Genomic DNA, 16,554 nt, shown 5'->3' with positions numbered 1-16,554 from the left:
GTGTGTGTGTGTGTGTGTGTGTGTGTGTGTCTGTGTGTACTTCATGCCACATTCGGCCAGGAATACTGTTTAGATTTAAGTTCACCTTGATACCAACACAAATGCCGGCTACCCATGCTTTTGTGTAACGCTGGCTACACAACACACAACCCTAGACGCACAATGGAGACAAATGTGTGACTACAGCAATAAGTCTGGGTTTTGCTGGATTGTGTTGAGGACATCAACAATGCCCCTGTGTCGCTTTGCTGAGTTTTGTCAGGAAAGTGACAAAGTGGTGCTTTGGACTGTTTTTATGCCTCCATGCCTGCAATAGCAGTGACTAAAAATGTTATGTTTGTGGGTTTTGGGCCACCTTTTTGTGTGGTGCACATTTTTGGGGCAAAAAATGTTTTCTTAACAATCACAACTGTCTAATCAATGGAATCATAATGATATCCAGAATAATCTTTTTTATATCCACCAGTTTAAAGGTCAATTTATGGTCATTATTCAACGCCATAACTCAAGAGGAGAAAGAGATTATGACAATTTTTAATGTTTTTGGTCAGATTTGAATCAGTGATTGTAATCTTGAGGGTTCACCCTGAGCCTCAACCATCTCATGTGAGCACAGCCCATTGCTGACACTCGCCACCGCTCCTCATTACAATGCATAGAACACATGGCTCTGCCTGCAGTGCTTTGAGTCGCCAAACACAGATGGCTATCAGTGTATTAGAGATTAGACGGGGTAATGCATTTTTTTTTCTTCTCCGTTTGTTGTATTTTCTTCAAACTCGGTCTGTCTCCTTCAGCATCCTACAGTTCTTAAATAAAAGACTTGGAGGCTTCTCCGCCTGGCTGCTTTTGTGCAATATGGTGTTGTGTGTGCATCTCTGTGTCTTGCAGCTTGACTGTAATGTGCATGCCTGCATACAAAAATTGATTTGTTGTCATTTCGGGCGTGTGTGTTAGTGTGTGCGTGTGCACTTGTGACAGGAGAGATTGAAAGATCAAGTGCGAGTGTTGAAGCCGAACAGCTTCACCTCTAGCCCCTGAATACTAAACCTTTCTAAATGTCATTTTGAAGAAGTTCATGTATGAATCACGTCCTCTTTACTGTTATTTTTTTTCTCTCTCCCTCTTCCTTTAATGCTCCCCTTTTCAGGAAATAGGTAGAAAGGTAAGTCTTCGTGTCGACTTAGGATACTCTCTTTCAGTAGTCACTGATTATATTTTTCTTTGATATGTTAGCTTTTTCTTTCCACCAGGTGTTACAAGTGCCCACAGTTTTGTGCAACTTTTTTTTTAACAGATTGCTTACTTCAAAATGCTTTGTTAGAATTTAAAATGAAATTACAGTACACTTTCAGCTTGCCTCTGAAAACACATTAGAAAGTGTAAGCAAAAGCAAAAAAAAAAAAAAAAGCATAAGTTAGTCTTTGTCCTGCCATCCCAGCGTGAAGGTCTATTGGGACATGACATATCCAGGCCTTATCAGTTTTGGGTAGCGCTGAGAGAATTGGCCTCATTTTGAGTGAAGGTCACAGTAGAGGAGAAGATGGTGGTTCGGTAGACTGGGTGTATTTATGTGTCTGATCTTGGTGCTGCTTTGCAATGATGACTGATACAATCTGCGTTGGTCTGATGGTGCGACGGCATCCTTAAGTTGACACACGTGGAACCTGTTTTAGACATATCCATGCAAAACTCATCTGGACCTCTGTGTGTATATGAACAGTACGCTTATGCATGTGTAATGCATTTTTGAACAATACTGTAGAATACTCAAAGAAGAAGACTGTAGAGTACTCACAGGTCGGGTGTGTACAAAGTATGCTGCTAAGTTTCTTTGCCTAATGTGCACTAAATTATCATTATTTGTCTTCTCTTCTGTGTGCGTCTCTGTGTTTACTGGCTGTGTTGCATGTGTGTGTGTGTGTGTGTGCGTGTGCGCGTGCGTGCTGCGTGCATGTGCGTGCGTATGTGTGTTTAGGCCAAGCAGCTGCAGACCAGAGAAGCAGACCTAAAGAAGCAGGATGCTTTCTACAGAGAACAGGTGGCCCGGCTGGAAGAGAGGGTGAGGAACATTTTGCACTATGCACCAACTTCAGAGATACCTGTTTGTAGACACTGATCATATTTGTGTGCCACAAAACCCATTCACATAGTGTTAGTGATATCAGTATAGCTTTTATTACCCTTCATTTAGCTGAATTCTCAGCCAGAAATAAAGAAAGACCACTTAGTAAATTCTCACATTTGCTTGATAAGAAACTTAAAATAGAGATATTGCCCAGCAGGTGTGCTACAGTTGCTACTCTGTTGTACAGTAAAGTACATTATTTTTATGGTGACCAAAAGAAACAAGTGTTTTTCGCTTTACACTACACAAGGTCATAGAACAAACTAAACCAAAAAACAGAAAACAGGAATGTCCCAGGATGGACGATACAATATCCAAACTACAAAAAAAAACAAGTTTCTTTTTGCAGCAGAAGATATAGTGAGAATTAAATGCTGCAGTACTCCGTCACTAACCAGGGTGACGTCACTGCTGCCTTCAAGAACATACATCATGCATTACAGCTCTAGTTTATGCCTGGAGAAAAGTTTTCATAGCACCTCTGTTAATGTATAATGCATGCACATAACGGTGCAAACACAAACAAGTGCACACAGATTTATGCTCACAATTCGGCAGGCATACGGTGTAGGCTTGGACACCACTGGGCTCAGTCGAGGTACAGTCACTTCTATTTTTTCTCTCTCTGCAAGCAAACTGTTAGCTTAATTTTTCACTTTTCTATAACATACTCCGCTAATTCTAATTCTACCCCCTCCCATCCAAGCACCTGAAGGATAAAAGGTCACATTCCATTCGTTGTTGTCTCTAAAAATGACACTGCCCTGATGATCCTCGTCAAACTGGCAACCTACAATATATAAGGGGCAGGGGGCAAAGGGTTAGCTTGGCAGGTTTCGACCGATTCATTCGGAAGCTCCATGCTGGTCGCTGTGAGAGATTTCAACAAGGCGCGGGAATCGGGGTCAAACACCCTGTTTAAGTGTTGAAACGATGATTTCATGCTGCTCTCAAATCATAAGTGTGGCTTAGGAAGGTTAGAGTGCCCTATGTGTTGCACCGAAATGATACCTTCACACTGGGAGGGAGGCTGCTCTTCTTCCAAGGGTGGAAAAAGTCAAATGCCCGAGTCAGATTTGCTAGATATTCATGATGGAGGAGAGAGACATGATGATTCTTATTCCAAGGAGATTAAAAATTCTTAGAAAGCCTTAGAAGACAGCATCATAATATATAATATAGTAAACAAGCACTTGGATCTCAGAAACATCTTTGTGTCATTCAGTCTCTGTCTAAATAATCCAAATCTCACATTTTCTTATTCGTTTGTGATCTACAAATAACAATTTAGTCATTTCCACATATTGTTACCTGATTTATAGTTTTTATTAACAGTCTGAATCATTAATAGTTTAGTATGAATCTTTTCCATTGCATTTATTTAAGAAATCCACTGTTTATTCCTCTACTGGAGATAAATAAGATGAACCAGTTGGTAATAAGTAGTGATAGGCATTGATTTCTGGTTGCTGAGCCAAGAGAACGCCATTTCCTGTCATCAAGGGAGTGTTTGATTTGAGCGGATAATTTCCTGAGAAAAACTAAATATTGACTTTCATTAGCAGATTATCGCTGTGAAAAAAGTTGCAAACATGTGGAAAAACAGTGGCGGGTTTTAGCGACTTCTTGTGTTGCACTTGAACCTGTTGGATCCGGCCTGTGTAGCTGAGCTCCTCTGTTGGATTCTTATGTCTTTGATGGTGTAGCTCCACTGCATCGCTCTGTACTGGAGTGAATGTGAGCACTGACTGTAGAGGTGACGACTCCCATCTAACACAGGCATTATCGACCTCAGGCGCTGGCCATCCATCAGGCATGTTGGCCTGCGGTCAATATTCCTTAGATCAAAGTGTCAACAAATCACCTCCACACCTCAGAAAGAAGGAGAAAGGGAGGGAGAGGGAAGGATGGACAGACAGCAAGGTATGAAATACTCTATTAAAGACACAAGCTTAAGAAAAAAATATGTATGTACTAGAATGTCAGTTTTCTTGTTGTATTGTAAATTGACGTTTCTTCTGAGATCGAGGATAAGATCAATATGAAATAAAGACACAAACGTGGTAAAAAGATAAAGACAATAGCTAAAAGTAAGGATAGTAAACGTCACTAATGGTGAGTGTGAAAGGAAGAAGAATCAGGGTCTGTGTAAATGAGCCCACTGGTTTATTTATTGATTTGTGCACAGGAATGAAATGATAAATTAATTAGATTTCACAAGCACTTGGTCCTTGAAATTTGTACACAAACCACACCATTTCAATTTGCAAATTGTAGCGGAATTAATGGCCTGCAGAGAGAAAATACAATAGCAGTGGCAGCCGTGTGTGTGTGTGTGTTTCCTGTGATGGTGTGTGATCCTGTGTGCAGCTGAGGCTCAAAGGCAGCCTTATTGCACATTTTCTGACTGCGCAACAAGCCGCTCGGGACTCTGTTGGTGGTGAGGTTTGTTTGGACCACATTAATAAAACATTTTGACTTGTTCCAGCCGGACTCCCCTGTTGTAAATTTTAAATTTATGCTTTGTTGTCTTTACCCAAATGAGTAGTTTACCACACAGTCATTTTTGGCACGTTTTATTCTGATGTACTCGCTTTCACTCTCGTGTTTCATTCATCGTTTGTACGGCAGATGAAGTGGCTCAATCCAAATAGACAGCACAAAAAGCATATTTACAGAAGATGTAACTGCAGACTTAACTAAACTAAGAGAAAAGCAAGACAAACAATCAGGAAACGATGCATATATATTTAAGATACACATATGTGACACCATATACTGTATGTATATAAACACTTTTGGAATCCCCATCCAGGGAAATCTATCACTGGATTTTAAGGATTTGAGTTGTCCCTGCTGCTGAACAGACAAATAATTCATGAGTAAAGTTTGGGGTTTAAGTATGTTCAACAAAATATATTCAGAATAACTTTAGTTTTCAGGAATTTGTAACTTTTTTTGGACATAAATTACACAAATAATCAGTTATCTGAAAACAAAGGAGCTTAATCATCTAAATACAACTCTGTTATTCACATGCTGTCGCACCACACCAAACATCCATGAAGCATGAGAGTATTTTTGCACAATTTGTTTTGAGACACCACACAGGTAATTGTAATATTCATGAGAGTTACGATGTGTGAAAAAAGACTTCACAGCGCTGCATACTGACGCTTTTTTTTTCTTTTTCTTTTTTTTTGGCTATGGACTCACAGAGTAAATTTGACTGCTTAAATTAAAGTATCTGCAATCTCGTTCTTTGGCCTAGCGGTCCTCTACATGTCTCCCCTCCCCAAGCTCTACACATCAGCAGAAAGGGTCACCAAAAGAAAGAAAGAGAGAGAATATAAGTCTGATATATATTACATGTCTGTTTCAATCCAATATAGCCATTCATCAGTGGGGCTTCCAGTGACAGGCCATCACCAGGCTCCCAGGCAGCTCAGCCTGCTGCCACTGCTGCTGTTCATTGGGTCCACAGCTACCAAATAGCCCCCGAAAACAATATCTATATATTTATTACATTTTCACTCAATACCTGCCCTGCTGTAAAACAATCTCATATTTAACAATCAACTTGCCAATGTTTTTTTTTCCCTCCACCCCTTCCAACCCTCCTTCCCTATCACCTACGTCTTTCTACATCTTTCTTTTTTCAGTTTTCTTTGTGTGGTGATTTTTTTTTCTTCACGGCTCAATTTTTTTCCAAAAGATTTCCTTTTTTTTTCTCCTATCTTTCTTCCGGCCTTGTATATCGATGAAATTGGATTTTTCTGGTCTCCTGAGGTGGACAATCACTGTGGCAGTTGCTGTCTCATAGCAAAGTTCTTCAGAACTGTGAACAGAAGAAATACAGGGAGAAACGAATTAGGAAAAAAAATAGTGATAGCTTCTTTCTGTCTCTGTCTCTGACTACCCATCTTCATCTTTCACTCTAGCTGCCTTTTTTTTTTTTTGCCCTCTGTCTCACTGTCTGGAGCCAAATTGTCACAGTACGTATTTGCTTGTGTTGTGTTAAAATAAAAATTCCGAAAATCCAAGTTTTCTTCATTTTCCTGTTGCTACATTGTAGTTTCGAAGATGTTTTTTTTAGCACGTCCTTTCACCATGAAGCAATCAATGTCGTCTCTCCCCGGCTCTGCAAGTTATATAACAGGAGACACAATAATCCAGAGTGAGGACATGACAGTGTGCTGCAGTGTTGAATTATTACCTTCACCAAGGAGGTTATTGTGTCTGAGACTGTTTGCTGCCACATGATGGGATTGGCCGGGATTTAACGAGAAGTCTTTTCAAGGATTTGTGATTTTCCAACAAAATAGCAGAACAATAATTTAGTTTTAAAAGCAATTGGAATACTCCACAGGATGAAATTATTCTGAGATATGATTTCAAATTTCTGCTGAGTTTAGTTAACATTCGGTAACATGTTGACCTTCTAATCTAAGCCATAATTATGGCTGCCGCTTTACTTGATTACATTGTCCTGAAAGGATTTCTCTTTTTTAGAGTGTGGAAAATTTAACATGAATTCATTTATCAGTAAAAGTACCAAGTTGTGCATTGCCTGTCGTTTTGATAAAGTGTACAAAACAACCATTGGTGTGCAAAGAAAAGTCACAAAAAGTCTATAAACTACATCACAGCTGCATAATCAGTTGCAGGATTTAGTGAACAATCTGGACATTTAAGGAATAGTTTGACAATTTAGAAAAATTACATAATACTTACGGTTGGATGAGAAGATATGAAGCAGCTGGTTAGTTTAGCTTACTGCTAGGCTGGCCTTGTCACAAAGGCCGCAACCAGTAGAGAATTGATCAAATGAACCTGACAATTAATTATTTTGGTGGATAACTCCAATCAATCAATGAATAGTTAAACTGCATAATATTTGTGATTAATGCCCTTAAAAAAAACAGATTTACTCATTGCTGTGATGTGAGCTGTAAGCTTGCTAAATGTGTCTGCGCCTGCGATCTGAGAATTCAACAGAAAATCCAATTGTCTTTGTTAATTTCCTCCGATCTCCATCTTATTTCTTCTTCGATCTTTATTTGTTTATGAAGAAAAATCATTAAGTCCTGGGATAAGCAAACAGCTTCTGCTTGATTGGAAGACTTCAATGAATCCATGTCTGAACACTAACTACTTATGCTTAGTATGCATTTGCCATCCAAAATTTGTCATGTATTTTTCTTTAGCGAAAAATGCTTTAATGAGTTCAACAACTTAATTGCAAATACGGACAATTCTGACTGCGTTATCTTTGCGCCCCCACCCTAGGAAGTTGTCTTTCCTTCCTTATGGCAAATCTTAGTCAGTGCTCAGTCAATTCTTTGCTTGCAGTATAGGCTCGATAGCAATTCACCAGCTTCCCTTGCTCTCCTCACTTGCTGCAGAGAGTTTCACAGCAGAAGTCTCATTTTGTCTACCGCTGCAGAACGTTAATGTCTGCCATGGAGGGGTTCCTCCCTGCATCGGCCCTCCTGCTCAGCAGCAGATAAGAGAAAGAAGCCATCAGTACAGGGAGTTATTTGTTTTATTCATTAAAAATTGGAGACTCACACTCTAAATTGACTGAGCCAGTATTGTGGTGCAGCTTTTATCTTCTCCAAATCACTGCAGTGCATTAGACATAATGACTTAATCTGTCTATGACACCCCCCCACCAGTATTTTGTTTGGCTCCTGATGAGTTAAAAAAAACTTGTGGAAAGCAAATTTAGTAAAAAGCAAATAACTAATAATACTTTTTTGAGGTAGGCACACACACCATGCTTTTTTGCAGATACACAGCTCTGTTATTCTATTTTTTTTAAAAAAAAAATTGGTCGTCAGAAATCACATCTTTCTCTGAGACCAGAATAAGGTTGTGTTTTGCTTCAAACTAACCAGTGCAGGCTCTCATCACTGGTCTAAAAAAGGTCAGTGCTGCTCTTGAATCGGTCGGGGCAACAGCTGGAAATTCCAATTTGAGACCACTCTGCAATCACATGAATTACACTCCTCCTGGTTGTAAGTGAGTGCATGTGTGTGTGTGCATTTGTCTCGCCAACAAGGTGTGTGTACATGCTTCTGGCAGCATGGCCAAACATGAACTTGTTTTGTGGGTGTTTGTACCTTATTTGTGAAGGTGTCAGTGTGAGTGATTGTGTATTGTCTGTGTGTACACGTATAGTAAGCGGTCCTGCAATCATTGTCACACATTGCCTTTTGTCCTCCTTGGTGGATCAGTGTGTTGATTAGAGCCAGATACACCATTTATCGAGGTATTATTACCTCATGTTTAGTATTCTAGACAGAGTCTCAAAACCAGCTCTGTCTGACTTTCTGTTTCTCTTCCAATGGCTCAATCTCAGCACGCAGGAAAAGTCTTATTCTTGCCTGCTTAGCAGCCCCAGAATCTCTTTTTAGTCTTCTTTATCTGTGCATAAGCTTTTCTTTAAAATCCTTTTCCTGAGTTTTTGACAGTTTCTTTGTCTACCTTGAAAAGCCACTTGATTCGAGGCCAAGAGGGCACAGATACAGCATGAGCTTACAAGTTAACTCTTAAACTTTGGTTGTACATCTTTAAATTGTTTTACTCGTAAAATTATATCTGCCTCCGGGGCAACTGCCGTAAGTTGGTAGAGTATTCAGAACCTGTTATTTTATATTCCAATTAATTGCTTTATGCAACAGTCCACAATTTTGTGAAGCACTTCTAAACTTTTGAAAACACATCCCTGATTATGGGCTTTTATGTTATCTCATAGTTCGTGATTTAATTACTCGTGCCGCACTGGACTCTGCATAGACATAACTCATTTCCAGTCAACTAACTATGGCTCTTGCAGACTTCAGATATTTCTAATGTGATCAAAGGAAATAAACTGCATCTATTAAAGTTGTCATATCAAATAGTTTGAATTTATGTTCAAAGTCTCAATGTTTGCAAATGTCCCGATGCACATAAAGTGAATACATTGGACATTCCTTCCCAGAAGTTTGCAGAAATGTGAATAAAAGAATGACAAAACGCTGGAGATGATTCGCCAACTGTTGTTTATCAGAGGAATGTTAGAGCATGAAACCTGTTTTAAATTGTTTTTAACTACAGAATGTGAAAGTGTGAAGCACTTCGAATCCATTGCAAGCCCCTCACACTAAGTGTCCATCCAAATGAAGAGGACTCAAATCTGTATCGAGGTTTTTGTCAGCGTTGTCATGTGCCATCTTCTTTTAGCTCGACAACCCATGACTATTGATCTTTTCAACAGTGCAGTTCATTCCTATCGATCTCTGCTGAACTATGATGAATGTCCTCCCTGCCAGGAGGTTAAGTTAGGGCATATGGAACCAATAGCTTTCATTTTTCACTTTTCTAGCTCATCCTCTGTAATTAATACACGTTTGGTGTCCAATTAAATTGTCAGGCCCCGGTTAAGGCATGTAGTTGTTCTGCTTCCAACATCGTGTAGATCGTTGAACCAGATTTTAGGAAGTACTTTTTTGACCCTGAAAAGTCTCCACAACCAGCTTAAAAATATTTTATCCTGATTGCTTTATTCCTTTTTAAACTTTTTTTTTCATGCCTTCGGTTATAATTTTGAACAACTTACAGTCAGAGATATATTTATCCCAACACTATAATATACATGACTGATCATGTAGCCAAATATTAACTCATCAGGTAACAGTAAAAACACATGAATTCTTATTTTATAGTTGCGTTCTTATTGGCTACATTAGTGTAACATTTACTGTTAATTAATTACACGAGAGACTTTTATGAAGGAGGGAGAAAAACATTGGCATTGATGGATATTGTGTAATGACTTCTGCGACTCTCAATCAATCCATCCAATTTTACAACTTTTTTCCCTTTAATCATAAATGTGCAGAACCACATTTAAAGGCTAAGAAAATGTATTTCCTTGTCATATAAATGCAATAGGAAGGAGGTAACATGTTTGAAGAGTTAATATAAGTTGAGATGGCCAACTATGGGTTCATTTACTATGGGTCACCAGGGGACTATGACCGGCGGACTGCACACCGTCAACTAGCGACCCTCTGACCTTACAGGATTGCTTCCTGTTATTACAGCAGTCCTCTGTGGCAGGATAAGCACAATACCCAGAATGTACACACTCAAACCAAGAAGCAAACATGATACACAACCACTGGAATGCACACAAAACAAAATAGAATCATTTGTCATCCTTGCATACTTTATATCTGCAGACATACTCATCACTGTTCCGCATTAAAGCAAGTTTGCCCCCATGTTGGGGACAATACGCCCAACTGGTAATAGAGCAATGGCCTTAATATCCCTGTCCATTACGTTTTAATGGAGTATAAGTGGCGATACATGAGCTTGGGCTGTGTAGGCTCACTGTACTGCCGTATTATATCAGTTCTGAACTGCTAAGAGGCATCACTTTGCTGAAATGTTGTCTTTTGACTAAATAGCTGTAACGTGAAAGCAGAGAAAATGTGAATTAATTGAATTAATGTTTTTTTTCATATAAGAGATTACAATCAATTTGTACATTGGTCTCGCTCACTGGTTTTCTCTCTATATCTCTCTATAGAGTGCTCAGTTCTACAAGGTCACCACAGAGAACTACCATAAAGCTGCTGATCAAGTGAATGCCAAGTTCAAGTAAGTTGAGATACCATCAGTCCAACGCAGTTCCAAGGCTTTCAGTTACATACCAACATTTTAATTCTTTGCCGCATCCTCTAATCTTAGAATTGTCCTGCATCTTATGTATAATATTTCTACTTAACATCCTTTTTTGGAGCTAAGAATACATTTTTTTTAGTGGTTGTCTTCCGTTTTCTGATCCAAAATTGCGCATTCATTGAATGCCTCAAGTCCATATGGACCATCGTGCTCACTATTGAATTATTCTTCCCGCTTTCTAACATAGCGCTTTCAATCACAACCACTTTAGCGCGACCCATTGGCTGATGTTGAAGATGTGGTTTTCTGATAAACCTGAACCCATGGCGATGATGTCAGACAGGACTTATCTTAGCTCCCTTTTAATTTCCTAAATTATTCTATTGAACTGTGTCTTCAACCAAACCCGGATCAACATGGTCCATCAAATTGTAGCATTTTTAAAAATTTGTCGCATTTGTACATTGAGATGTACATCAACTATAAGATAAACTGATTTACAAAATCATTGTTCAAAAAGCTTTGTTCTTTTCCTTCTTTTATCGCACGCTGTAAGCCATTAGTCCTGATCTCGTATTCCTAGAAGTATAAATAATGTTTTCTTCATATAGTGCATTACAGCACACGAGTATATATACTGTATATGTCCCTTATTCTGATAGTGCTATGCTGTGCTCTAACTACAAATTACAGCCACACCTTGCAGTGAAAGGAATGGTTGCCTCATTGAGGCTATTAACAGAGAAGGAAGTATTAAACATCAGAGCAGCCATGGATGTAGTGCATATCCAACACATATATATGTAACTCAAGAAGCGCAGAATCCCTCTCCATCTGTGTTCCATCTGTCTTCTTAATAAGAGGCCATTATACTCCATAGTAATGTAGGGAAAGTGGATGAGGAGACTGCAGGAGGTGGAGCAAAATAGGGCTCTGGCTTAGAGCACTCCTCCAGGGAGGCTAGGCTAATTGTGTTAGCTTGTCATTAGCCAGCGCTAACACTGGGATCATTGTCTCCCACAGAAACGCTGGAAACTGATTAGCCTCGTCCACCAGGGGTTTAGTGCTAGACTTGTGGAAGTCAGAGCTCTGACTTCCCAAATCACATTAAATTTAAAAAAGATCTACTAGAATAACATTAGGACCGAATGACAGCGCTAACTGCAAGCGGACGTGCGGATAGTCATGTGGCCTTTGCAAAGGGAGCAGCCATTGGCTGATTTTATTATTTGTGGTGCATTTGCAGGCTTGTGATTGGGTTACAAATGTGGAAAAGTAGAGGTGGGGGAAGTGTGTGTATTTGTACACTAATGAAATGGCGGGAAGGTCTGGTGTTCCAAGACAAGACCAAAGATATATTGAGAAAAATCGGAGCAAGAGGTTAATTGGATTTAGCAGGGCGTGTTTGTCTCGCCCTTGTTTATGTGTGTGAGTTGATGCATGATGTTGTATGAATGCGTCCAGTTATGTGTTTGAACATAACATCTGCCTTTCCTCAAAGCTCTTCCTCCGTCACTCTCATACGACGGAGACCAGGCCGAGATAAGATGCTATCACTAACCTCTGTTGAATAATAAAAGGAAATATTTTTTCGTCTCGCACAGGCTTTTGATTTCCTCAAAATCGAAAATGTCCCCCAGAGATTAAAAAAAAGAAAGAAAAGCTGGCGCCTTATCCTTACTTGATAGAATTAGTATTTGATATGTTAATGTGAGGATGTTATTAAGTGTGAGAGATGACATCTTTCTTATTAGAATGTCTTCATTTCCCCTACTCCAGTTCATGTCAGTGCCACTGTTAAGAGAGTGATAGGACTCCAGGGATTGATTAGTATTAGGGCTGATATTCGGCTACAGTTCATTATCGTCTTGGACGAGACGATTTGTGGGACCCGAATAGACTGTTTGTCAAGTGTTGTGTAACATCTTAATATGCATGTCTGGAAGGTTTTTTTTTTCTCCCCCCCACAGCAACATGTAGATATGATGTCGGATTATGTTTAAGATCAAGTTGGATTTCAATCCAACAAAATTGACTTCCTTTGTTACAATTACACAATAAAGACCTACAAAAAACACCAAAAACCACGGTAACTAAACCCAAACAACTGGAAAAGTTTGCAGGTTGTATCAAGAATATCACTCGATCTTATAAGAATTTTCATGGGGAATTTTTTTGGTATCATTTATGGATGATAATTCCACCCAGAGCACTGCATGCACATGTGATGACGCCTGATTATGTTGCTTTGCTTCTTTTGGCCCAGGATCCACACCTTTGTAAAATTGAATTAAAGTATGTTACAAATTTTTCAAGATAGCATTGGGGCAAACAGACAAACAAGTGAACGTGGCCTATCTCTTCCGCTAACAACAGAGGAGGTAAAATCATAACTTGAGATAGTGTAATTTGGGAGCAATGTGTACGTCATAGCTATTTCCAACAGCGTTTCTTTGGGCTCTGTAAAAGTCAACAAGGACAACAAGAGATGAAGAGTACAAGGAAATGGGTTGAGAAATGATATTCTTTGCACCAAAAAAACACTTTAGTTGAATTACACCGAGATAACTGTCATTCTTGTTGACAGATAAGTGAGGTAACTTCTCATTCTCCCCTCTTGAATGTGTCTCCTTTTTGGTTTGAATTAAGTATGATTATGATACAAAATATAACAGCTCTATAATTTACCAATCAGCTTCAGGAAATAGCCATTCATTGTAACGCTGTAGTTTGGTCATTTCCCTCGGCGAAGAAAGAAATTAAAGGGGTGAGACACCCAAGGGAGGAATGGGTCCACATGTTGGCGTTGGTCTGCTGTACAGCTGTTCCCCACTGTTTCCCGCAGTATTCCCACCAGAACATGATGGAGCTCTCCCATTCGGAACACGACTGCATCGCTGTGACCTCATTACTACACATGTGTAGAGAAATACGCTAAGCCAGAACAAAACAAAAGACCTCTTTGCCTTGAGCCAACATGCATCAAAACCACGTTGCTCAAACATACGGAAGTTATTATTTTGTTTTATCGCGACACAACTGTAGACAAAAGAAGATTGTCTGAAGTGAGCATGAATAAATGAAAAGTGTAAAAGGTCCATCTGGCGTCTGGAATTGTTGTCATGAATCATAAACTGCACTAGAGTCCAGGAAGTACGGCATTTGGAGCACAATTCATCCACAAATATGCAAATATATTCCACATATAGCATAATAAGACAGTATGTTAGACGCACATGCATTCACGTGTCAGCAAAGCCTTTATTCACTTCCGTGCACCGGCCTGGAGATAAGAGTTCCTGGGTTGCTTTCGAAAAGGAGGCCGCCTCTCCCTGCACCTGATTTATGTCCTGCCGCCTTCACTTGTAGTAGTTTATCCAAGTCTGATCCATTATCGCACTGTCCAGCGCTGAATGTATGACCTTTACTGCACTACATGTATGTCCGAGTGCAAAATGTGTGAGTGTTCCCGTATACGTGGATGAATCAATTCGAGCATGCTCAAGTCTATGCAACCATCAAGGATAGCTTCTTGAGAAAGCACACATATGTGCGTGCGCACATGTATCGACGTGCTGCAGTGACCCCAAAGGGGCTTCAGTTTGAATTGCAAGCTGACAGGCGTGGAGGAAAATGATAGATGTGAGATTATGCGAAAAGATGGAACGGGGAATGAAGGAACAGTGGCGGAGTCTTAAGCCTCCTGTCAGCGCTAACCTTTGGTGGGGCTTTGGGCTTCTTTTGTTGAAGCGCTCACTACCACTATTTGTCCTGGGTCCCTGTGGAATTGAGACAGGGCCTGCGCATGCTATAATGGGGAATGGTCTGACGTGGCCATGTAAGGATTGAGACCATCATCTCTTATGTCTCCGTCCCATTTCCCTTCTTCGCTAGTCTCAAAAACTCTGATGCTTCAAAGCTTTCCTGCGTTGATGGACATTTCACGATAAGATGAGAGAGGGCTATGTGCTTTCACACTTTAGCGTTAGCATCAGGTGGTGTGTTTGCTGCCCTCTTCTAATACCGTAGGGTAAATAAATTGTTGTTTTAGTCTGTCGCCTCACCCCTCTCCTCCCGCAGACAACTCAATCCTTTTATTTGTATATTTCAGTTTTTTATTCTTTGGAATACATCTTTTTTAAAATTTAATTCAGTTGACAAAAGCAGATGAGAAAAACAGATAAAGCGAGCTGGAATCTCGCTTCATCTGTTTGTTTTTTTACCCCTTTTTTCCCCAGACACACATGCAAAGATGGAGTGAGGAGGTGTATATTAATGCACCAAAACTCTTCGACATATTTTCATGAATCCTGCTTGGAGTGTCGGCCTTGTGGTATGGAAGATCCCATTCGGATTTGTGGTAAATCCGGATGGTGCAGGCTGATGGTGGAATATTTTTTTTCCACTTTCTGGACCTGATATTGCTGAAACAACACTTAAACAACGAGATGAAAAATTTAATTAACAATTGAACTATTGAAGATACCAATGAGATGCCAAATTCATGGTCAGTGAGTCCTATCATCAGGGTTAAACTATAATGGGAACATATTTTTCAAACATAATGGAGCTTTACGCACTGTGATCCTCGTCTAGTTTGACAACACATCGTGATCAAATGTGTCATTTTATTTACAAGAAACGAACACTGAAGTCAGACTTTATTGACGGTAGTGTCAGTTAAGGTTAAGAACGCATTACATTGATTTTCTTTGAACAGTTGCGTTCAGTCGTGAAGGTTATGGGGTGAACAAAAAAAACAGAAAATGCCCTACCAACCTAATGGAATCCTAGTCCTCCAACATATCATTGCAGGATGTTGTGCATTTTTTCTTATCTTCCACATTTCTGTGTACGATTAATAAACTGGAGAAAATCCAGCAGACTTTCCACAAATACACACTGCTGCCACAAAATGTAAATAAGTTGTCGAGGCAGTTAGAGGCTTTTCTTGGCAGTGCTCCTGATTGTTTAAGAGCAAAATATTGATGTCTCAAAACTAATTCCATGGGGATTTATTGATGTTTAATTGAGCCAAGCAGCAATTTAAGTTATTAAAAAAATGATCGGAGTAAAATTAAAAGCTGCATTGTGGAAAAGTAATCAAGCTGTGAAGGAGTTTTTCTAATGTAGTCTCCGTCGGCGAGGCAGAACAGACCGTTCAGCCCTTTGACCTCTTCGGTTAGGATGACAGCGAACAGCCATCCCGTATCTAAGCAACCTAAGGCGTAAGGACAAGATGGCGGTCAGCCGAAAAGCCAGGAGTCAATAAATGCTTTAAAAGCCCTTTCGGCTTTAAGAGCTTCACCGTGTCGGCTGTAAACGGCGCACGCGGTGTGTGAGGACTGTGTGGGCGCGCAAACGGACACATAATGCACATACACCTCTTAGCGGCTGATGCAGTGGAATTGGTTCAGAAGCCCACTCACAGCATTAATTACTTTTCTGTATTTTGTGTTGGTGGTTGGGGTCATCCACTGATCAGACTGATGGAACAGGAAAGAACTTCTTTTTCTTCCCCTTGGATGGGCCCAAAACAAACACCTTAATGACAAAGTTTGGGATTGGTCCCTCACAAATAAGGAGTTTATATCGGCTGTATGCTTCAGCACATGCTTCTGGAATATATCAGTCGCCCGTCTTCTTCTCCTTCTTATTGTAGCCTGATATCCATCCTCTTGAGAGAGTGCTTATAAAAAGGGTCAGAGAGGACACAGACTGCCTTTCTTCCTCTCTTCCATCCATTT

General features: G+C 39.9%; 1 protein-coding gene across 2 annotated transcripts in view; it reads left to right on the top strand.

The window, feature by feature from the left end:
* The window catches only part of chchd3a (coiled-coil-helix-coiled-coil-helix domain containing 3a), a 55,683-nt gene that overhangs the window by 28,421 nt on the left and 10,708 nt on the right, over nucleotides 1–16,554 (top strand). Inside the window, exons 6-8 of one of the 2 annotated variants that reach the window (XM_068306824.1) lie at nucleotides 1,151–1,165; nucleotides 1,979–2,062; nucleotides 10,713–10,783. In XM_068306824.1, coding sequence (XP_068162925.1) covers nucleotides 1,151–1,165; nucleotides 1,979–2,062; nucleotides 10,713–10,783 — 170 coding nt within the window. The remainder of the gene's footprint in view (nucleotides 1–1,150; nucleotides 1,166–1,978; nucleotides 2,063–10,712; nucleotides 10,784–16,554) is intronic. The other variant, XM_068306826.1, reaches the window with a different exon arrangement.

This window comes from Antennarius striatus, chromosome 22 (assembly GCF_040054535.1).
Source record: "Antennarius striatus isolate MH-2024 chromosome 22, ASM4005453v1, whole genome shotgun sequence".
NCBI classification, from domain to species: Eukaryota; Metazoa; Chordata; class Actinopteri; order Lophiiformes; family Antennariidae; genus Antennarius; species Antennarius striatus.
This window is presented reverse-complemented; position numbering and strand designations above follow the sequence as displayed.